This window comes from Aquarana catesbeiana, linkage group LG08 (assembly GCF_042186555.1).
Source record: "Aquarana catesbeiana isolate 2022-GZ linkage group LG08, ASM4218655v1, whole genome shotgun sequence".
NCBI lineage: Eukaryota > Metazoa > Chordata > Amphibia > Anura > Ranidae > Aquarana > Aquarana catesbeiana.
In genome coordinates, this window is record NC_133331.1 from 285027019 (window position 1) to 285049712 (window position 22694).

Genomic DNA, 22694 nt, shown 5'->3' on the forward strand with positions numbered 1-22694 from the left:
GTCCTATCACACATTTTCCGTCGGAAAATCCGACCGTGTGTACGGGGCCTATCTCTTCCTAACGGGGACAGAGACTACGATAAAGACCTAATATGTGAGAGTAAGGGCATCACTCCAATGGTCATAGAGTCCAAAAATTTATTTTATTGCATAATTAGTTTTTTAAAACCACTATTATTTCGCCATATCGGAGCCCTTTAATTCCAGTTCTGGGCACACCAGCTTTTCAGCTGGGTCTGACAGACCATTGCTTTAATGCTTTACTACGACGGGGCCTTAGTAGGCTTCTATATTTTTCAACGGGCAATCGTGTGATGACGAGTAGAGAGATTGAATGACATTTTTCAGCAGATCTAGATTTTCTACCCCGGACACAGCTTAGTGCTTATATCCGATCGCTGCCAATAATACTTACTATAATACGTGCACCTTCTATGTTTGAACAACTATGTCTAAAGGGGAAATCGCTGAGACATTCTTTGTCATACCTCTATGCCTTGCTGATTGGACTGGAAGCTCCACAGGAATTGGCTTTCCTAGAATTGTGGGAAAGAGACCTGGGGGTTTTATTCTCTCAGGCCCAGAAGGATAGGATTTTATTGTTCGCTCACAAGGCCTCACTGGCGAATAGGTATCAAGAAGGAGCGTATAAAATCCTTACTAGACGGTACAGAACCCCGGCCATACTACATCGGATACTTCCTCAAGTATCGAATGTCTGTTGGCAATGCCAGGAATCTGAGGGCATTATGTTACACATTTTTTGGGAATGTCCAGGGCTGAAAGAGTTCTGGATGATGGTTGCTGAAACTGTCAAAACAATTACAAGTGTGTCTCTTGGAGAAAATCTGGCAGCATTTTTATTACATGACACTCCCTTATCTAACGAAAAATATAAAAATTCACTTCTAAAACATCTACTTACCGCAGCCAAGGCTAGGGTTGCCACCTCATCCCTTTAAACCCGAACACATATGAATTACACGGGTTCTGAGGCTAATTAAATGCAGATAAGGCAACACGTTTAATTAACACCTTAATCAGCCACAGAACCTGTGTAATTAATATGTGTTCAGGTTCAAAGGGATGAGGTGGCAACTCTAGCCAAGGTGTGTATCCCAGCGTTGTGGAAGAGTATTACTCCTCCAACGAGATCACACTGGTTTGCAAGGATAACAGAAATCCAACAAATGGAAAATCTTACTATGACACTGGAAGAGCAAGACGAGAAATATCGGAAAATCTCGACTCCCTATTTTCATTATAGGGAACAGATCTTCCCAGCCGACCAGCAGTAAATGGCCCACTGACGTGTTTCGTAGAGCTTATATATTGTAAAATAGAGGATCGAATGGCTGAATCCGTTCAGAGGGGGAAGGGCAGGAGGAAGGAGGGGGAATATTTGCTAACAAAGGATAGGGAAAGGAAGAAGAGGAGGAAATTTTTTTTGTGTTTTTTTTTTTTTTTTCTTTTTTTTTTTTCCTCTCTCTCTCTCTTACTTTTTGAAGTTTAGCCAAGACTCTTCTTGCTTAGTGTTGCTTCTGATTGATTATAATAGAAGTTTATTGTATATTTAAAGACAATATAGCCAATCAGCATTTGAAATAGTAAATATCATTAGCCGTGAGATGGGCAAGATCTATAATAGATGTGATGTTGTAGTCATGAGTTGTCTTTCTGTGTAACTGTAACACTGTTTCTGGGAAAATAAAGAATTTATACAAAAAAAAACAGAAAAAGCCCGGGAACTAGGCTGAAAGTGCTTAACCTTTTCCCCAGCCTGGGTCAGCTGCTGGAAACCAACTAAATGCATTTCAACCTACCAACACAGTAGCCGAGCCTTTGTGGCACCTCATCCTTGTCTCGGATACAGCTGCAGCCCCAAGTCTCTGCTGCACCCAAGCCTGGTCACCACTGCTTCCACAACCCACCTCTAGCACCTCAGCCTGGTCTCCTCTGACCTCACAGGCTCCTCAGCTTCATCCATGGTCTTCACCTCACTTAGGGTTGCCACCTCATCTCTTTAAACCCGAGCACATATGAATTACACAGGTTCTGTCGCTGATTAAGGTGGTAATTAAACTCACTTGGTGTCTTACCTGCATTAAATTGCCCACAGAACTTGTGTAATTCATATGTGTTCGGGTTTAAAGGGATGAGGTAGCAACCCTAACCTCACCTTTGCTGCACGTACCTGCAGCCTCTGTTGCTCCTTATTTGCCCCTTAGCCTTCACATCATCCACAGTCTGAGGCTCCGCTGCCCTTGCAGCCTCCGCTGAACCTTAAATCGGAGTTCCACCCAAAAATGGAACTTCCGCTTTTCGAAATCCTCCCCCCTTCGGTGTCACATTTTGCACCATTCAAGGGGGAGCAGATACCTGTCTAATTCAGGTATTTGCTCCCACTTCCGGGCATAGATAGCCACAGTATCAGCGGATATCTAGGCCATGTCCAGCGCCTCCTCCGTCCCCCCCTGCTGTCTTCTGGGAGACACAGGTCCCAGAAGACAGCAGGGACCAGCAACTTGCGAATGCGCAGTAGGGAACCAAGCTGATTCCCTTACCGAAGATGGTGGCCTCCACCCGAGAGCCGAGGGACAGATCGGCTTTGGGGGCCAACATCGCGGGCGCCCTGGACAGGTAAGTGTCCATATTTTAAAAGTCAGCAGCTGCTGACTTTTAAAGAATAAAAATAAAAATCGGCGGAACTCCGCTTTAATGCAGCTATCACATCTAAGAATTGGTAAGCTGCAATATAATAAATGTCTGCTTTTGAATTTAATACCGCTTTAAGACAAAGGAAGCCAAGCCATTGGAAAACATTGAAGGCTGCAGTTTCACTACTCTACATAAGGTGGCAGTCTCACTTCTGCCCATCGCGCTGTACAGACAGGAAGTTGTATCCGCAAGAGCAGGAAATACTCTCACATCAAAACAGGAAGTGATGTCAGGTATAGACAGGAAGTTCCGGGTGAGAGGTGAGTTGGGAGAAAAGAGAGAGAAGACATTGCTGGAACTGGCAGCAGAGGAGGTAATAAGATATTATTTAATATTTACACCCAGTAATCCCCCCGTCATGTCCGTCCTCTTCCTCCATAGTCACTGTGATGCCTCTTTTATCTTGTATAAAGCCATTTATCCAACTGTCCATCCAGAGCCTCTGGTTTATAGACCAGATACATCTAGGGTTGCCACCTCATCCCTTTAAACCTGAACACATATGAATTACACAGGTTCTGAGGCTAATTTAATGCAGATAAGGCACCAAGTGAGTTTAATTACCACCTTAATCAGCCACAGAACCTGTGTAATTCATATATGTGTTCGGGTTTAAAGGCATGAGGTGGCAACTCTAGATACATCATAAAATAGATAACAATCACAACATGATCTGGTAAAAATGGACAACACTATGGTGACATTATTCATCCAAGTACAATACAGATAATTATCAGTTTATTCCCCGTCTACTGTCTGTATAGATCACATGACCACCCCAGCGAGGATGGACAAAGACCAAAGTCAAATAACTGAGCAGATATTAGACCTCACCCTGGAGATCATGTACCTGCTGACGGGAGAGGTGAGGAGGATTCTGGGAGGTCACATGACATCACCTTTATCTCTAATAATAAAAAAAGAGACCTGACTGTTAAGGAGGATTCTGGAAGTTTTGTGGCAATAACTATCAATGTCTTTTTTACGCAGGTTTATGAAGTGCAGAAGAAGACAGCTGGAGAGCGATGGACACCCAGCAGCCAACATCTTGGATCATCTCTCATCACAGTCCCTCTACTTCATTCGCAGACTCCTGACACAAAGAACCTCGAGAAGATTCTAGAAGTCACCCAGAAGATCATTGATCTGCTGACAGGAGAGGTGAGCGGTGCCGGGAATTCTGGGACATTATCCAGTAACAGACAAGGGATGTGTCTGGATGGTGACTGTATCATTGTGTGTGTCAGGTTCCTATAAGGTGTCAGGATGTCACTGTCTATTTCTCCATGGAGGAGTGGGAGTATTTAGAAGGACACAAGGATCTCTACAAGGACGTCATGATGGAGAATCAGCCGCCCCTCACATCACCAGGTAAGAGGAGACTTTATTGTAAAGGAGAGAGCAGTACGGAGGGTCCACCTAGACCCCCCATCATCTGATAAACACATAGAAACAATGTATTCAGTCAGTGTGTGTGTTTCCTACAGATGGATCCAGTAATGGGAACCCACCAGAGAGATGTCCCCATCCTCTGTATTCCCGGGATTCCACACAGGAAGATCACACCATCCCTCACCATCATCAGGTAGGTGGGACTGACTGCCTAGATCTGAAAACTCTAAAACTGTATGAGATTATACTTATTTATATGATCTTCTGTTATTAGTATTCACATATTAAAGAATATTTTTATGTCATTTTGTGAGTTTAGGGAAAGGCAACGCTCAATGTAAAAGCGGAGGTTAAAAAGGAACAACAGGATGTGATGGATGATCAGAGGTCTACAGAGATATTTAGGATGGTGATGGACGCTAAGGAAGAGGAACCTTCTGTAGGTAAGTAATAGGCAATAAGCTGGGAAGGGTTATTGTTATCTTCTTTCAGTGGATATAAGTTATGCAAATCAAACATGACAGAGAATCAGCAGTCCTTTCACATCATCGGGTACACTGAGGATCAGTTATACCTGGAAGAGCAGCAAACTAGACATGCCAGTTTAATTAAAGCTAAACTCCAGCCTTACCTTCAGTTTTCCACAGGCTCCTCTCCTGTACAGAATGAAACACTCTAAGACCAGGCCTTCTTCTGACAATTTTTGTTTACAAGCTAGAAATTACTTAGAACCCCAAACATTATATATTTTTATTATTTAGTAGAGACCCTAGAGAATAAAATGGCGGTCGTAATATTTTTTTAGTTCACGCGATATTTCCACAGTCGTTTTTCAAATACATTTTTTGGGACAAAAATACATTTTAATAAATCTTAATGCTGAAAACACAGTAAATAACTCAAAGTACCGTCTATACTCGAGTATAAGCCCGACCCGAATATAAGCGGAGGCACCTAATTTTACCACAAAAACTGGGAAAACGTATTGACTCGAGTATAAGCCTAGGGTGAGAAATGCGCAGCTACTGTAAGTGAGGCTGCCCATTTGCAGCCATAGGTCCCCCGAACTTCAAACTCGGTAGTTAAGGGTTTCTAGATGCTCCCTAGCTGCAGCCAAAATTTGAAGTCTCTGGACCCAAAGAATCCTGAAATGACATTGCTGCAGAAGGACACGACTTTGGAGCCCCGTATCTTGGGGCCACTTGGTGTTAGGAACCCCAAATTTAGTGTGCAAACCCAGTGGAACTAGCACTACAACAAAACTGGGGTTCCTAGCACTAAGTGGCCCCAAGATACGGGGCCCCAAAGTCGGTTCGGAAAATGTCAAGCACTTTTCTGCAGCAGAGAATGACATTTTCCGAACCGACTTTGGGGCCCCGTATCTAGGGGCCACTTAGTGCTAGGAACCCCAGTTTTGGATATGTTGTGGTACCAGTTCCACTGGGTTTGCACACCAAATTTGGGCTGCTGCAGAAAAGTGCTTGACTCGAGTATAAGCCAAGGGGGGCATTTTCAGCACAAAAAAATGTGCTGAAAAACTCGGCCTATACGCGAGTATATACAGTAAATAGATACCAAACATGTCACGCTTTAAAATTGCGCATGCTCGTGGAACGGCGACAAACTACGATACTTAAAAACCTCCATAGGCGACGCTTAAAATATTTTTACAGGTTTCCAGTTTAGAGTTACTAAGGAGGTCTAGAGCTAGAATTATTGCTCTCTCTCTATAACCTCACATATGTGGTACGAACACCGTTTACATATGCGTGTGCGACCTACATATGCGCTTGCTTCTGTGCGTGAGCACAGGAGAGCTTTACATTTTTTATTTATTTTATTAAAAAAAATATTTTTACATTGTCCTTTTATTTTCTTTTTTTTATCACTTTTATTGCTATCATGTGAAGAAGTGTAAGACCCCTTTCACACTGGGGCGGTTTGCAGACGTTATTGCGCTAAAAATACCGCCTGCAAACCGACCCAAAACAGCCGCTGCTGTTTGTTCAGTGTGAAAGCCCGAGGGCTTTCACACTGAAGCGGTGCGCTGACAGGAGAAGAAAAAAACTCCTGCCAGCCGCATCTTTGGAGCGGTGAAGGAGCGGTGTATTCACCGCTCCTTCCCATTGAAATCAATGGGGCAGCACGGCTATACCGCGGCAATACCGCGGCTATAGCTGCGCTATACGAGCGGTTTTAACCCTTTTTCGGCCGCCAGCGGGGGTTAAAACCGCACCGCTAGCGGCCGAATACCGCGGTAAAGCAGCGCTAAAAATAGCTCTGTTTTACCGCCGACGCCCCCTACCGCCCCAGTGTGAAAGCAGCCTAAGAAGTGTATCATCAAGAAGTGTAAACATCCCTTGTGATAACAATAAAGTATGACAGGTCCTCTTTATTTAGACATCTGGGGTCTATAAGACCCCAGATCTCTCCTCTACTCTTGAAAGCATCAGATCGAAAAAAAAGAAAACATTGGTCTTATGCTTTCCAAAAAAGAAAAATTGTTTGAATCCGCCCTAAACCGGAAGTTACGTCAAGACTTTGCTCCCGGCTTCCTAGATCATAGAAGAGAGGAGAGACCATCTGGTCTCTCTTCACCTCTATGGCCAACCACGCAAACAGCTGAATCATTTCCCGGGCCACTGACTGGCTTCGGGTGATACACAGAGATGAAACAAATCCTCCTACATAAGTTGTATCTGTTTATCCAGGAGTCTTCTCTACAGCTGTTCAAAGGGCAGAATTTATACAGCTTGTCTGGGCTTTTAGAAAGCAGGGGGCGGGGAGCTGAAGATACACGCTGTAGAGCTCAGGGAGAGCTGATTGGAGGGAAGGGACACACCCCCTCCCCCTTCACACAGAAACAGAGCTGAGGCTATCAATCACAGGCTGCGTGTTGGAGCTTCCCCAAGGCTTTTAACATGTATTTTAAAACATTGTTTCCAACAGGTGAACAAGATGTTGAGGAAACCTTGTGGAGATATCCTCCTGACTGTAAATTTGTTGATGACGCCCTTGCGGAGTATTTCCCAGGAGAAAACCCCATCACTCCAAATATACACAGCAGACTTGGCCATCCAGATAGGTCAAAAAGTCCCTCCAATCCTATTCAATCAGAAATGATTATCCCAAATCTCCACCCAAAATTTCAAAACGTGGATCTTCATGGATCAACGTGGTCTTCAGCTCCATCTAATTCTGAGGGATCTTCCGATAATCCACACACTGTTCCACCAAATGATGAGAGCTTTCCGTGTTCTAAATGCAATAAAAAGTTTAGGAGGAAGACGCACCTTCTTAGGCACCTGCGTCATCACACCGACGTGCGGCCCTTTCTATGTTCGGTGTGCGGGAAGTGTTTTAAGGAGAAAATCATCCTTCATACCCACCTGAAGACCCACACGGACGATAAGCCTTACACTTGTGCAGAGTGCGGCAAACGTTTTAAGCGGAAGGACGCCCTCGTTGTGCACCAGCGAACCCACGCGGGTGGAGTGTTGTACACGTGCACGGTGTGCGGAAAGTGTTATACCCGGAAGGACACTCTCCAGGCACACCAGAGAACTCACTCGAGTGAAAGGCCGTATACATGTACAGTGTGCGGGAAAGGTTTCACGCGGAAAGGAACGCTCACTGGTCACCAGCGAATCCACACGGGCGAGCGGCCGTTTTCTTGTCCAGAGTGCGGGAAAAGTTTCGCACATAAATTTCGCCTTAAGCAACACCTGCAGTTTCACATTGACGAGAGTTCCCTGTCGTGCCTCGGAGTGCGTGCAGTCCTTCAAAACAAGTTTTGAGCTGCGGGTTCATGGGAGAGTTCACACCGGCGAGAGACCCTTTTCCTGTTCCCAGTGCGGCAGATCCTTCTCGCACAAGAAACACCTCGATACTCATGAAGCTGCTCACAGGTGAGAAGCCATTTTCGTGCTTGAAGTGCGGGAAATGTTTCACACAGCGAACCAATCTAATTCAGCACCAGCAAAGGCACGCCCACTGACAACGGGGACTTGAGTCTTTTTACAAGTTGACTTGTTTTATCCCTAACAGTGCCAGGATGAGGTTCTACCGCCGTACCCACACAGGGCAAAAGTGCGCCCCTTCTTCGGTGGCAGATCTTGTCCTTTATGCACCCCCAACTGCTAAAGGTCCTAAGGTGACCATCTCTTCTACCTACCCCTTGGCCCATGAACATATGTATGATAAAGATGAGGCACTACCTCAAAGCCATGAGCTTAACCAAGGAAAGCGGAGGCTAATTCATGGCACCAGTCATGGGAAACTTTGAGTGGAGTTTGGTTCCGCTTTAAGAATTAGGAATACAGTAATGTGAGGTTTGGTGCGGGGATTTCAATTCAAGGGTTTGATTGAAGTGGAAGTCAAGATATTAGATAGAGAAACCCTAAAAATCTTTATTAAAACAAATTGTGTAAGTGCTAACACCATCTCCTAGTATTGGGTCATTGATCTAAGACAGTGGTCTCCAAACTGCGGCCCTGGGGCCAGATGCGGCCCTTTGCTTGCCTTTATCCTGCCCTTGAGGCATTATTCCTGCCACTGACACCAACAATGGGGCATTATTCCTGCCACTGACACCAACAATGACTCATTATTCCTGCCACTGACACCAACAATGGCTCATTATTCCTGCCACTGACACCAACAATGGCTCATAATTCCTGCCACTGACACCAACAATGGGGAACCATTCTTGCCACTGACACCAACGATGAGGCATAATTCCTTCCACTGGCAACAAAAATGGGGCACTATTCCACCCAGTGACACCAACTATTTCACCCCCTAATACCAAAGATTGGGCAATGCATACTCCCACTGGTCACAGTCCGGCCCTCCTAAAGTCTGAAGGACCGTAAACTGGCCCTTTCTTGAGAAAGTTTGGAGACCCCTGATCTAAGAGGTTGCGTTCCTCTTTCTTTTCCAATGTTTTTTATTGAAATTAAGTTTTGACAGACAACAAGGGTTCTCAGTGATACAAGTTTCGTGTCAACAACAGTGTTAAAATAGTGGGTCTCAGATCAGTGCGAATGGATTATTATATAACTATACTAAAACAAAGGTACTAACCCTGTCCATTCCTGTCCCATAAACAAAGTGATGGTTCATGAGATGCCTAGAACTCACTGATCGATAAAACTGTTCACTGTATACCTAAGGATAGTATTATTAACAAGTCAAGGCTGTTCTGGTATGATTCCGAAAAGCCTGGGAAAAAAAAAAGGAAAGACAGAACAGTGAAATTCCCCATAGAGGGACTATCGTGTGGTGGAACCAGATTTCCCAGCTTAAAGTCATAGTAGAAAAATTCATTATTGAGTATACGCTGGGCTTAATGTACTTTAGAGCCCACTATCAAACATGTGGGAGCCCAAATAAGGGGGCAAAGTAAAAGTTTGTATGAAGGGATAGAGAAAATTGAGTACTGTCCGTGATACTTTTTTTATTTGCACTAACATACAATTTTTCAGGACAAGCTTTCGGGGTATGTCCCCTTCTTCAAGGTCCAAGCAGTACAGAGTACTGAGTACTGCTTGGACCTTGAAGAAGGGGACATACCCCGAAAGCTTGTCCTGAAAAATTGTATGTTAGTGCAAATAAAAAAAGTATCACGGACAGTACTCAATTTTCTCTGTCACAATTGCACTAATACGGCTACAATCAAATCAAGTATGAAGGGATGAAAGAAGAGAAAAAGAGGAAGAGAAGAAAGAGAGAAGAAAAAAAAAATGGGGGTGTGCGTTCGATCTCCACGCCCCAGACTACTGACTTCTCCCCCCCGCCCCTCACGGTGACTGGAGATATCTAATCCAAGGGTTCCAAACCCTTTCATACTTTTGAAGTATTCATGTTGGTCACGAAGAATACGAGTTAATTTTTCATTTATCATGATTTTAATTTTGTTTTTCACTAATGCTAAATTTATCAGAGGAGTTTTCCATGCTCGCACTATGGTGATCTTAGCAGCCAAAAAGATAAAAAAAGATGAGGGACCTGAGGTATCTGGGCAGTTCACTCGAAAGATCAGAAAAAAAGGCTGTCTTAACTTTTTTAGGTATATTCACTCCAGTCACCGAATAAATCAAGTTAAAAATTCTTATCCAAAATCTTTTGACTTTCGGGCATGTCCACCAGGTGTAGAGCATTTTGTCCTCTTGACCACACCCCCTGAAACGCGTTCCTCTTTCCAAGATGAAATCTCTGGGGAGGCTTTGGTCAGTGGGGTGATCGTATGACACTGGGAGGAGCTTTGCATGACAAAGGTAGACGCTGTGCTATCACTTAGACTCTGAAGGGTTCCAACCATCCCTGCACTGAGTTCCCAGGTCTGTACACCTGCTGTGCCCATTATGAGGGGTTTCCACAATCCCTGTGCTAATTTCCCAGGTCTATATATATGCTGTGTCCATTATGAGGGGTTCCCACCATCCCTGTGCAGAGTTCTCGGGTCTGTACACCTGCTGTGCCCATTATGAGGGGTTCCCACCATCCCTGTGCTGAGTTCCTGGGTCTGTACACCTGCTGTGCTCATTATGAGGGGTTCCCACCATCCCTGTGCTGAGTTCCTGGGTCTCTTCACCTGCTGTGCCCATTATGAGGGGTTTCCACCATCCCTGTGCTAAGTTCCAAAGTCTGTACACCCGCTGTGCACATTATGAGGGGTTCCCACCACCCCTGCGCTGAGTTCCTGGGTCTCTACATCTGCTGCGCCCATTATGAAGGGTTCACACCACCCCTGTGCTAAGTTGCCAGGTCTATACATTTGGTTTGACCATTATAAGGGGTTCCCACCATCCCGGTGCTGAGTTTATGGGTCTGTACACCTGCTGTGCCCATTATGAGGGGTTAATTTTGTTTATTGAAAAATCTTACAAACAACAACTTATATACAATAAAACCATAATAAATAAATAAAACATATTTACAAGATAATTGAATATGACTATACAAAACAAAAAAACATAAATGGTGCAAACCAAATTGCGCACTACATAATCCCTACGAGAGAGCCAGACTAAGGAACATCACCGTCAAGATGCATGTAGCCTTTTATCAAAAATATATTTGATCTGAAAATCTAGGGGAGTGAAACAAGAATACAAAGAAAAGCCGCACACCCCGAGATCAACAGGCAGCAGCTACAGAGTCCTGATATTCCTCCACGCCCTTATCCAGGCCTCCTGCTGCCACCTGCCTTTCTCAAGACCCCGAATCTTCCCAACCTCACCCAGAATGTCCTGCACCACCACTTCGACAGGGAGGATTTTACTCCAGTAAGGATACCCGACACCGTGCACTCCACATAAAATAACGGACTACTAGACTAACTAAAAAAAGTTTTTCCAAATCATAATCCCAACAAGTCTGGAATGCCCCGTACACCCACTCTGCATAACTCATATGGGGGAGGAAGGGTATACTCAGAGCCCTCCCCACCCTCTTGTACACCTCTATATTAAAAGGGCACTGAAGTAGAATGTGATTCATGGACTCCACCACTCCTCCACACTCCACTCTCGGGCAGCCTCAATCACGCATGGAAAGAAACTTCAAGTTGCCCTTCACATATAGTTTTCCATGAAAGGCAAGCCAAGCCTGATCCCTAAACTTCTTTGGGATTCTCTCCAAATTAATCAATCGCAAACTCACCCCCAAAACCAGGCTTGGGCAATCCCTTAAGGCCAGTGGCTCGCAAAAAGCAGAGCTCATGATCCGGTTCTCAAGAAGTTTCCTTGGAAGAGATCTGACTTCTCTTGCTGTTACTTGCCACTGCCGAAGCATTTTCAAACACGGGGCAACTTAAGCCGGGAGCTTATCATGCTTGTCCCTCAGGCTTTTCACTGGCCAACCATTTTCCCAGCCTCGCAGAAAGGGCCTAAACCAGAACTGGAAAATACCAACCCACCCAGGCGGTCTCTCTGCCAACATGCTACCAAGATTGTACTTCACAAACATCAGAGAGAAAAAGACTACAGGGTTGATCATCCCTAGACCACCCTCCCGCCTAGGAAGGTAACTCACTTTCTTTTTGACAAGGTTTATTTTGTTCCCCCATAACAGCTGGAAGGAACAACTATAGACCATGGTATATACGATCAGCCCCTAACCTGTCCACCTTTAGGAGATCCCTGAAAACATACTTATTCAGGGAAGCCTATCCCACACCCACCTAACAACTGTCCCCGAGCCACCCCCATGAAATCATTCCCCACATCTTTTGTACCACCACCCCCTCCCTTTGGAATGTAAGCTCTACGAGTAGGGCCCTCCAGTTCCTTCTGTATAGAACTGGACTGTAATTGTGCTGTCCCCCCTCTACATTGTAAAGCGCTGAGTAAGCTGTTGGCGCTATATAAATCATGTATTATAATAATAAAAAAGTATAGAGAGAAACTGGCAAAACGCAAACAATATTGACATACAGAAAAAACGGAATCAGGTAAGTCTTGATCAGATTAACCTTTTCCCTCAAGGAAAGCCACCAACCTTCCCAGCTTGCTACCTTGGCATTGGCATTCTCCAGCCTGCTCACCCAATTTGCATGACCATAGTCGCCTGGGCCAAATTCAATGCCTAGAACTCGAATTTTTTGTTGGGGGGGTCATCCAAGAGAACAAAGCTCTCACCTTCCGCGCCCATCCAGATAGCTTCACACTTGTCCTGGTTGACCTTTGAACCCGATGCCTCTGTATACTGCCTTATCAATGACACCACCTCCTGCGACTCCCCAGTCCCAGAGACAAAAACAAAAACATCAGCATAGGCCACAACCTTCAAAGAAAGCCCACCCGCGATGCCCAAAGGTACCCCACACAATGGTCCACTCTCTAGCCTTCTAATGAAGGGGTCAATTGCAAACACATATAGCAGAGGACTCAATGGACACCCCTAACACACACCCGAGCCGACCGCAAAGGGCTGCCCGACCCAACCATTAACCAGAGGAAAGCTTTCAGCCCCTTTGTACAAAATCTTGAGCCAATGAATGAAACCCCCCTCCAGGCCATATTTGCCAAGAAGGAGCCATAAGTACTCATGATTAACCCGATCAAAGACCTTAGCCTGATCCAATGTCAGCAAAAATGTACCCCAACCAGCAGCCCTACAAAGCCCCAAGACCTCCCGGACACCTAACACTGCTGAGAAAGTGCTTCTACCTTGGACCTAGCCGTGCTGGTGGCGGGATAACAAACTGCCTGCCACTGGTGATAATCGCCAGTAAAAAATCTTTGCCAGTATCTTTCTATTGACATTAAGAAGACTAATGGGGCGCCAATTCCCAATCATCTAAGGATCTTTCCCCTTTGACAGAAGGATCACTGCAGATTGCCTCATGGAGGGAGGGAGAGAACCCTCATTCAAACAGCCATTAAAAACCTCCGCAAGGTAGGGAGCCAGGATCGTCTTAAAACATTTATAAAATTCGGCTGTCAAACCATCTGGCCCTGGCGTTTTCTTGATGGCCAGTTTATCAGTAGCCTGGATTACCTCATCTGCAGTGATTTCATCCATCAAAGTCATCAAAGGAACATTACTCTCCAAATCTGGTGTAGAGTCGAAAAAAAGCCAACATCCTTGTCCGATTAAGGTTCCTTCAACTCTTCTGGGAAGGCCGTCCACAAGGTTTAGGAGTGTGTCTATGGGAATGTTTGACCATCCTTCCAGAAGCACATTTGTGAGGTCAGGCTAGGGTTGCCACCTTTTCTTAGAGCCAAACCAGAACACTATAGTGGCCTGGGATACCTTTGAGTGCCCCAAGGAGAGTAGTAATGTGGTGTGAATAGCATGCCACAGCAAACAGTGGGTGTGGCCAAATTGCTCTTGTTGACTTCATTGTCCTGCACCCCCAGGGATGCCGAACCTGCCCCAGACAGCTGTCCAGAAGTGCCGAACGGCAACAGATTTGTGTGTGACTATCTTGGTCACTTGGGGAGCCACAGCCCGGCCTGAATAATGTGTTGAGGTTTCAGTCTGCCCGAAACCCGGACACATGATTCATGTCCTGGACTGTCCGAGTAAATCCCAGACAGGTGGCAACCCTAGGACAGGCACTGATGTTGGACGAGAAGGCCTGGCTCCCAGTCTTCGCTCTAATTCATCCCTAAGGTGTTCTATCGGGTTGAGGTGCAGGCCAGTCAAGTTCCTCCACCCCAAGCTTTCTTATCCATGTCTTTATGGATCTTGCTTTGTGCACTGGTACGCAGTCATGTTGGAACAGGAAGGGGACATCCCCAAACTGTTCCCACAAAGTTGGGAGCAAGAAATTGTCCAAAATGTCCAAAATTGGTATGCTGACGCCTTAAGAGTTCCCTTCACTGGAAATAAGGGACAAGCCCAACCCCTGAAAAACAACCCCCAACGCATAATCCCCCCTCCACCAAATGATTTGGACCAGTGCACAAAGCAAGGTCCATAAAGACATGGGTGATTGAGTTTGGGGTGGAGGAACTTGACTGGCCTGCACAGAATCCTGACCTCAACCTGATAGAACACCTTTGGGATGAATTAGAGTGGAGACTGTGAGCTAGGCCTTCTCGTCCAACATCAGTGCCTGACCTCACAACTGCGCTTCTGGAAGAATGGTCAAACATTCCCATAGACACACTCCTAAACCTTGTGGACGGCCTTCCCAGAAGAGTTGAAGCTGTTATAGCTGCAAAGGGTGGGCCAACTCAATATTGAACCCTACGGACTAAGACTGGGAAGCCATTAAAGTTCATGTGCGTGTAAAGGCAGGCGTCCCAATACTTTTGGTAATATAGTATATATATATATATATATATATATATATATATATATATATATATATATATATATATATACATACACACACACACACACACACACACACAGTATATTCTATCATAAGAAAAATTTAGGAGCCAGACAACTGATAAACTTTGAGGGCTGCAGTTCCTCTTTTCCCCATAAGGTGGCAACTTCACTTCTGCTCAGTGGAACGCATAGACAGGAAGTGATGTCAGGTACAGACAGGAAGTTCCGGGTGAGAGGTGAATTGGAGGGAAGTAGAGAGGAGACATTGCTGAAAATGGCAGCAGAGGAGGTAATAAGATATTATTTTATATTTACACTCCCTAAGGCAGCCCATACATTATTCTTTTTTTTTAATTCTCCGTTCAACCAAAGATTTGAATGGAAGAAAAAAAAAGACTCCTTTCCCCTATCCCCCGCTCGATGTGGATGGGGGAAACCTCCAAGTTCTTGTATTCTGACTGTGGGGAATTTCCTCTGAAACCCTGAAAGGCTCGTTGTACAGATGTCGATCGGTAGACTTCTGTACAACCAGCCTGCCAATACATGGATCCAAATTCATCCGGTCCTTGCTTAACCGGTCGGTTTATTTTAACAGTGAGAGACAGAATAACAAAAATATCCAGAAAAACACATTTCAAAAAAGTTATAAATTGATTTGCATTTTAATGAGTGAAATAAGTATTTGATCCCCTATCAATCAGCAAGATTTCTGGCTCCCGGGTGTTTCTCTATACAGGTAACAAGCTGAGATTAGGAGCACTCTCTTAAAGGGAGTGCTCCTAATCTCAGCTTGTTACCTGTTTAAAAGACACTTGTCCACAGAAGCAATCAATCAGATTCCAATCTCTCCACCATGGCCAAGACCAAAGAGCTGTCCAAGGATGTCAGGGACAAGATTGTAGACCTATACAAGGCTGGAATGGGCTATAAGACCATCGCCAAGCAGCTTGGTGAGAGGGTGACAACAGTTGGTGCGATTATTTGCAAATGGAAGAAACACAAAGTAACTGTCGATCTCCCTCAGTCTGGGGCTCCATGCAGGATCTCACCTTGTGGAGTGTCAATGATCATGAGAACGGTGAGGAATCAGCCCAGAACTACACGGGAGAATCATGTCAATGATCTCAAGGCAGCTGGGACCATAGTCACCAAGAAAACAATTGATAACACACTACGCCGTGAAGGACTGAAATCCTGTAGCGCCCACAAGGTCCCCCTGCTCAAGAAAGCACATGTACAGACCGTCTGAAGTTCGCTTCCGACACCTGGCTGAGGTCACAGCTGGCGGGAGGAGGAGGCGGGGAAGGCTCCCGGCAGAGGTCACAGTTGGCGGGAGGAGGAGGCCGGGAAAATTCTGAGGTCACTACTGGCGAGAGGGGAGGAGGAGAGGAAGGCACATGGCAGAGGTCACAGCTGGCGGAAGGAGGAGGCGGGGAAGGCACCCGGCAGAGGTCATAGCTAGCGAGAGAGGAGGAGGTGGGGGAAGGCTCCCGGCAGAGGTCACAGCTAGCGAGGGGGGAGGAGGAGGTGGGGAAGGGTCCCGGCAGAGGTCACAGCTGGCGGGAGGAGGAGGCGGGGAAAATTCTGAGGTCACTACTAGCGAGAGGGGAGGTGGAGGGGAAGGCACACGGCAGAGGTCATAGCTGGCGGAAGGAGGAGGCGGGGAAGGCTCCCGGCAGAGGACACAGCTAGCGAGGGGGGAGGAGGAGGCGGGGAAGGGTCCCAGCAGAGGTCACAGCTGACGGGAGGAGGAGGCTGGGAAGGCACCCGGCAGAGGTCATAGCTAGCGAGAGGGGAGGAGGAGGTGGGTGAAGGCTCCCGGCAGAGGTCACAGCTAGCGAGGGGGGAGGAGGAGGCGGGGAAGGGTCCCGGCAGAGGTCACAGCTGGCGGGAGGAGGAGGCGGGGAAAATTCTGAGGTCACTACTGGCGAGAGGGGAGGAGGAGAGGAAGGCACACGGCAGAGGTCACAGCTGGCGGAAGGAGGAGGCTGGGAAGGCACCCGGCAGAGGTCATAGCTAGCGAGAGGGGAGGAGGAGGCGGGGAAGGCACCCGGCAGAGGTCACAGCTAGCGAGAGGGGAGGAGGAGGCGGGGAAGGCTCCCGGCAGAGGTCACAGTTGGCGGCAGGAGGAGGCGGGGAAAGTTCTGAGGTCACTACTGGCGAGAGGGGAGGAGGAGGGGAAGGCACACGGCAGAGGTCACAGCTGGCGGGAGAAGGAGGCGGGGAAGGGTCCCGGCAGAGGTCACAGCTGGCGGGAGGAGGAGGCGGGGAAAGTTCTGAGGTCACTACTGGCGAGAGGGGAGGAGGAGGGGAAGGCACACGGCAGAGGTCACAGCTGGCGGGAGGAGGAGGCGGGGAAGGCTCCCGGCAGAGGTCACAGCTGGCGGAGGGAAGGAGAAGGCAACAGGCAGAAGTGACAGCTGGCGGGAGGGAAGGAGGAGGTGGGGAAGACACGCGGCAGAGGTGAGAGCTGGCAGGAGGGGAGGAGGAGGCGGGGAATGCTCCCGGCAGAGGTCACAGCTGACGGTAGAGGAGGAGGGGGCGGGGAACACACCCATTACAGGTGACAGCTGGCGGGAGGAGGAGGCGGGGAAGGCTCCCGGCAGAGGTCACAGCTGATGGTAGAGGAGGCGGGGAACGCACCCATTAGAAGTGACGGCTGGTGAAAGGGGAGGAGTCGGGGAAGGCACCTGGCAGAGATTACAGTTGGCAGGAGGGGAAGAGGAGGCAGGGAAGGCACCCGGCAGAGGTGACAGCTGGTGTGAGGGAAAAGAAGGAGGCAATGGGCAGAAGTGACAGCTGGCGGGAAGGGGAATCCCGCTGACAGCTGAAATGTAATCAGTTGTTAATGACGTGGCGGGCCCTCTCCTTAACAAACCAATAATTGCTGACATTCTTTAGTTTACATTTCAGCTGTCAGAGGGGGAATCCCGCTGACAGCTGAAAGAACCGAGCCTGCAAGTTTCGGCTTCTAATATCGGAGAATTTGCTTGAGAACCGATACTCGTGCAAATGCTTAGTTTCAATACCGGTATCGGTGCAACCCTACTCCTGACCCCTGCACCCTATAGGTTTATTGTACATACACATACCCCTTATGGCACTACTCTATATCCAATGTTGTATGTTACATAGTCCTACCCTCTGCACTGTGTTTACTAGGTTGTATATTACATTCTGCTGACCTCTGCACTTTGTAACATGCTGTATATCGCATGCCACTGACATCTGTAATATGAATGCCATGTTGTAAATGACATACTCCCAATCCTTGCACTGTATACATTAAGTTGTGCTTACACATTCCTGAGCTCTGCACTTCGTACCCTGTGCTGAATGATACTGGCTACTGACACCTGTACTGTGCTATTTTGTACATTACATACTCCTAATCCCTGCACTGTATACATTAGGCTGTACATTACATTCTCCTGCTCCCCGACTATTCTGTACATTACATACTTCTGATCCTTGCACTGTATACACTAAGCTGTACATTACAGTTCTGCACTTTGTACCCTGTGCTGTATGTTACAGAATACTGATGGCCCATTAGGGGCGCCCAGGCACCGCTCCCTCTCTCCACACCACCCCCCTATATGCAATGGATAGATTCATGCGTCCGACCCCTTTCAGGACACCAGGCACATGAATTACAGCAGTCGGGGTTTTTTTTTTTTTAAGCACCTGATTAGAGCCAGAGGCCGTCGCCGTGATAGCCCGTGGAGAGCAGTAGAGTGGGAGGCCGCTGCTGCGGCTGATGGGGTTAGTGTTACTGACCGACCCAGGGGGTGGAGTGGCATACTGTTTGCCGCCCCTCCAAGGCCGCCACTGGCCTTCGCTCTTTATGCTGTGCTGTACATTACAGACTCCTGACCCCTGCACTGAACACTAAGGCGTACTTGCATATTCCTTAGCTCTGCACTTTGTACCCTGTGCTGTATGTTACAGGATACTGATGCCTTCACTCTATATGCTGTACTGTACATTACATACTCCTGGCCCCTGCACTGAATACACTAAGGTGTACTCTTATATTCCTGAGCTCTGCACTTTGTACCTTGTGCTGTATGTTACAGAATACTGTTGCCTTCACTCTATCTGCATACTGATGCCTTCACTCTGCTGTATATGCTATGTTGCACATGGCATACTCCTGACCCCTGCACTGTATACACTTGGTTGTACATTATATACTCCTGACCCCTACACTTTGCAACCTGTGCTGTATGTTACAGAATACTGATGCCTTGACTCTATATGCTTTATAGTACATTACATACTCCTGACCCCTGGACTGAATACACTAAGGCATACTTGCATATTCCTGAGCTCTGCACTTTATACCTTGTGCTGTAATTTATAGACTACTGATACCAGTCCTTTATACACTATTTGGTATATTGCACAGTTCTCACCCCAGCACCAAATGTACTATGTTGTACATTATACTTCAAACCCCTGCTCTGAAAATGCTATGTTGTATTTTACATACTCCTAAACCTTGCACTCTGTACCCTGTGCTGTATGTTATATACTCCTAACACATTCACTCTGTATGATATGCTATGGCATACTACTGACCATCGTGTTTACTGTCCTTCCTGGTTGCTAAGTAGTTTCTAACTGTTGGTTTAGGCTGAGGACATGGTGGACATAAAAGTGGAAGTCAAAGAGGAAGAAGAAGAAACGTCTATCAGTGGTGATCAGCCGCCTACAGAAGAAGAAGTAGAGGATGATGATGATGATGAAGAGGAGGATGATGAGGAGGAGGAGGAGGTGGTAAAGGTGATCTTTAAAGATGAGGAATCTTCTCTAAATATCAGCACTGGTGAGTCCTGGATGACATGGATGATAAATGTTGGTCCAGCAACGTAGAGAAACAAATGATTCCTCTATATCAGGGATATGCAATTAGCGGACCTCCATCTGTTCCAGAACTACAAGTCCCATGAGGCATAGCAAGACTCTGACAGCCACAAACATGACACCCAGAGGCAGAAGCATGATGGGACTTGTAGTTTTGCAACAGCTGGAGGACCACTAATTACATATCCCTGCTCTATATAGATCTTTAGTTATCACTAGAGGGATCACCAGCAGGAGGAAGGAGGTCCTGATTCCTCTATATAGATCTTTATATCTCTAGAGGGGTCACCAGCAGGAGGAAGAAGGTCCTGATTCCTCTATATAGATCTTTATATCTCTAGAGGGATCACCAGCAGGAGGAAGGAGGTCCTGATTCCTCTATATAGATCTTTATATCTCTAGAGGGGTCACCAGCAGGAGGAAGAAGGTCCTGATTCCTCTATATAGATCTTTATATCTCTAGAGGGGTCACCAGCAGGAAGAAGAAGGTCCTGATTCCTCTACATAGATCTTTATATCACTCAAGGGGTCACCAGCAGGAAGAAGTACGTTGTGATCCTCTATGTATATCTTTAGTTATCACTAGAGAGGTCTCCACCAGGAGAAAGGAGGTCCTGATCCCTCTATATAGATCTTTATATCACTAGAGAGGTCACCAGCAGAAGGAAGAAGGTCCTGATTCCTCTATATAGATCTTTATATCACTCAAGGGGTCACCAGAAGGAGGAAGGAGGTCCTGATCCCTCTATATAGATCTTTATATCACTAGAGAGGTCACCAGCAAAAGGAAAAAGGTCCTGATTCCTCTATATAGATCTTAATATCACTAGAGGGCTCACCAGCAGGATGAAGTAGGTCCTGATCCTCTATATATATCTTTAGTTATCACTAGAGGGGTCACCACCAGGAGAAAGGAGGTCCTGATTCCTCTATATAGATCTTTATATCACTAGAGAGGTCACCAGCAGAAGGAAGAAGGTCCTGATTCCTCTATATAGATCTTTATATCACTCGAGGGGTCACCAGAAGGAGGAAGGAGGTCCTGATCCCTCTATATAGATCTTTATATCACTAAAGGGATGACCAGCAGGAGGAAGCAGGTCCTGATTTGAAAATATGAAAAAGTACATAGCTTTGAATACTAATTTGAAAAATTATTTCCAACAGATGGAAAGTATGTCTGGAATACTTCAGAGGGCTGCCATGACTTATCTTCGGATTATAAATCTGAAGGTAGTTCCAAATCTCAGTATTCTGGAGACGTGAAGCCTGCTACTCTAAATATACAGGAAAAACCTTATCATGTTAACAGATCAACAGGTCCCTCTAATTCTGAGAAGTCTTCTGGAAAATTCCATTCTTCTACCCAAAATATCTGTCTGGGAAAACCTTCTAAACCACATACTGTTCAACAAAGCGATAAGGTATTTTCCTGTCCTGAGTGTGATAAATATTTCACAAGGAAAGCACATCTCATCAGACATCAGAATAATCACTCCGGAGTGCGACCCTTTCCGTGTCTGGAGTGCGGGAAATCTTTCAGGGACAAATCGAGCCTTGTCCTACACCAGAGGGTCCACAAGGACGAGAGACCTTTTCCGTGCTCGGAGTGCGGTCAGAGCTTTAAATGGAAATCTTATCTCATGACGCATCTCAAAGCCCACAGGGGTGAGACTCCTTTTTCGTGTTGCGAGTGCGGTAAGTGTTTCAAAGAAAAAAGAGCCCTCCTAATACACCAGAGAGTCCACACGGGGGAAATGCCATATTCTTGTACGGTGTGCGGGAAGAGTTATACTCGGAAAGATACTCTGATCACACACCAGCGCACCCACACAGGTGAAATGCCATACACTTGTACAGATTGCGGTAGGGGTTTCACGCGGAAACAAACGCTCCTCAAACACCATCGAACTCACACAGGGGAGCGCCCGTATACCTGTCCAGAGTGCGGCAAATGCTTCACCCAGAAATTCTGCCTTGACCAACATCGGAAAATCCACATAGACAAGAAGGCCTTCTCCTGCTTGCAGAGCGACCGAACCTTGACAACAGATTTTGAGCTTCAGGCACAACGGAATATTCCCAACAGCGAGAAACTCTTCTTGTGCTCAGAGTGCGATTATGTATTTATAACCAAGGCGCAACTCCTTATACATCGGAGGGTTCACACCGGAGAGAAGCCCTTTTCCTGCTCAGAGTGCGGCAAATGTTTTTCACAGAAAGGAAGCCTCAACACCCATTTGAAATGTCACAGCGGCGAGAAGCCCTTCACCTGTTCGGAGTGTGGGAGGTGTTTCATACAGAAGGGACAGCTCCTTACGCACCAGAGAAGGCATACTGCGCAGCGGCCTTATGCCTGCTCGGAGTGCGACAAGGCGTTCAAAGTAAAATACGAACTCCTTCAACACCAGAGGTTCCACACCGGGGAGAAGATCTTCTCCTGTGGGCGGTGCGGGAAATGCTTCATAAAGAAGTCACAACTTATTGTACACGAGAGGGGTCACACTGGCGAGAGGCCCTTTTCATGTTCCCATTGCGGGAAAAGTTTTGCGCAAAAAGGTCACCTCAATAATCACATGAAAGTGCACAATGAAGAAAAGTCACTTTCCTGCCCTGAGGGGACGGTTAAAACCGAAAGTGGATCTAATTCAACATGAAAGAACCCAAGCCTGCTAAGGATGACGACAAAAAGTATGGTGGTGTTTTGTAGGACTTATTGCCCTATCCTAAGAGCAGTTGGGGGTATTAAAGGTGACTCATAACATAATACAATCCCTTGCCTCCTTTGCATCCCACAATATTATTATATTAATTATACAGTCCCTAGTCCCTTCTCTGTGACTCATTCTGCAGAATATGTAATCTGATCTCCCTACCCTTTAGTCCTGTTTTACTAATAAAGCTGAATAAGGGGTTAGAGAAAA

General features: G+C 46.4%; 2 protein-coding genes across 2 annotated transcripts; both read left to right on the forward strand.

The window, feature by feature from the left end:
• Positions 1–2927: 2927 nt before the first annotated feature.
• Positions 2928–9534, forward strand: LOC141106552 (uncharacterized). Its single transcript, XM_073597407.1, has 7 exons — positions 2928–3031; positions 3483–3583; positions 3709–3879; positions 3966–4089; positions 4206–4303; positions 4430–4553; positions 7060–9534. Exons 2-7 carry the CDS (start codon positions 3488–3490, stop codon positions 7905–7907), a joined length of 1461 nt encoding a protein of 486 aa, XP_073453508.1. The 5' UTR covers positions 2928–3031; positions 3483–3487; the 3' UTR covers positions 7908–9534.
• A 5551-nt stretch (positions 9535–15085) lies between these two features.
• Positions 15086–22694, forward strand: LOC141106553 (uncharacterized). Its single transcript, XM_073597408.1, has 3 exons — positions 15086–15190; positions 19540–19732; positions 20938–22694. Exons 1-3 carry the CDS (start codon positions 15104–15106, stop codon positions 22425–22427), a joined length of 1770 nt encoding a protein of 589 aa, XP_073453509.1. The 5' UTR covers positions 15086–15103; the 3' UTR covers positions 22428–22694.

Excerpts from the sequence above, each read along its gene's own strand:
- LOC141106553 (XM_073597408.1), top strand. The coding sequence starts at position 15,104 with ATGTCAGGTACAGACAGGAAGTTCCGGGTGAGAGGTGAATTGGAGGGA. Across the intron at positions 15,191-19,539 it reads TGAAAATGGCAGCAGAGGAG|GCTGAGGACATGGTGGACAT; the intron begins GTAATAAGATAT and ends CTGTTGGTTTAG. Across the intron at positions 19,733-20,937 it reads TTCTCTAAATATCAGCACTG|ATGGAAAGTATGTCTGGAAT; the intron begins GTGAGTCCTGGA and ends TATTTCCAACAG.
- LOC141106552 (XM_073597407.1), top strand. The coding sequence starts at position 3,488 with ATGACCACCCCAGCGAGGATGGACAAAGACCAAAGTCAAATAACTGAG. Across the intron at positions 3,584-3,708 it reads TGTACCTGCTGACGGGAGAG|GTTTATGAAGTGCAGAAGAA; the intron begins GTGAGGAGGATT and ends TTTTTTACGCAG. Across the intron at positions 4,090-4,205 it reads GCCGCCCCTCACATCACCAG|ATGGATCCAGTAATGGGAAC; the intron begins GTAAGAGGAGAC and ends TGTTTCCTACAG.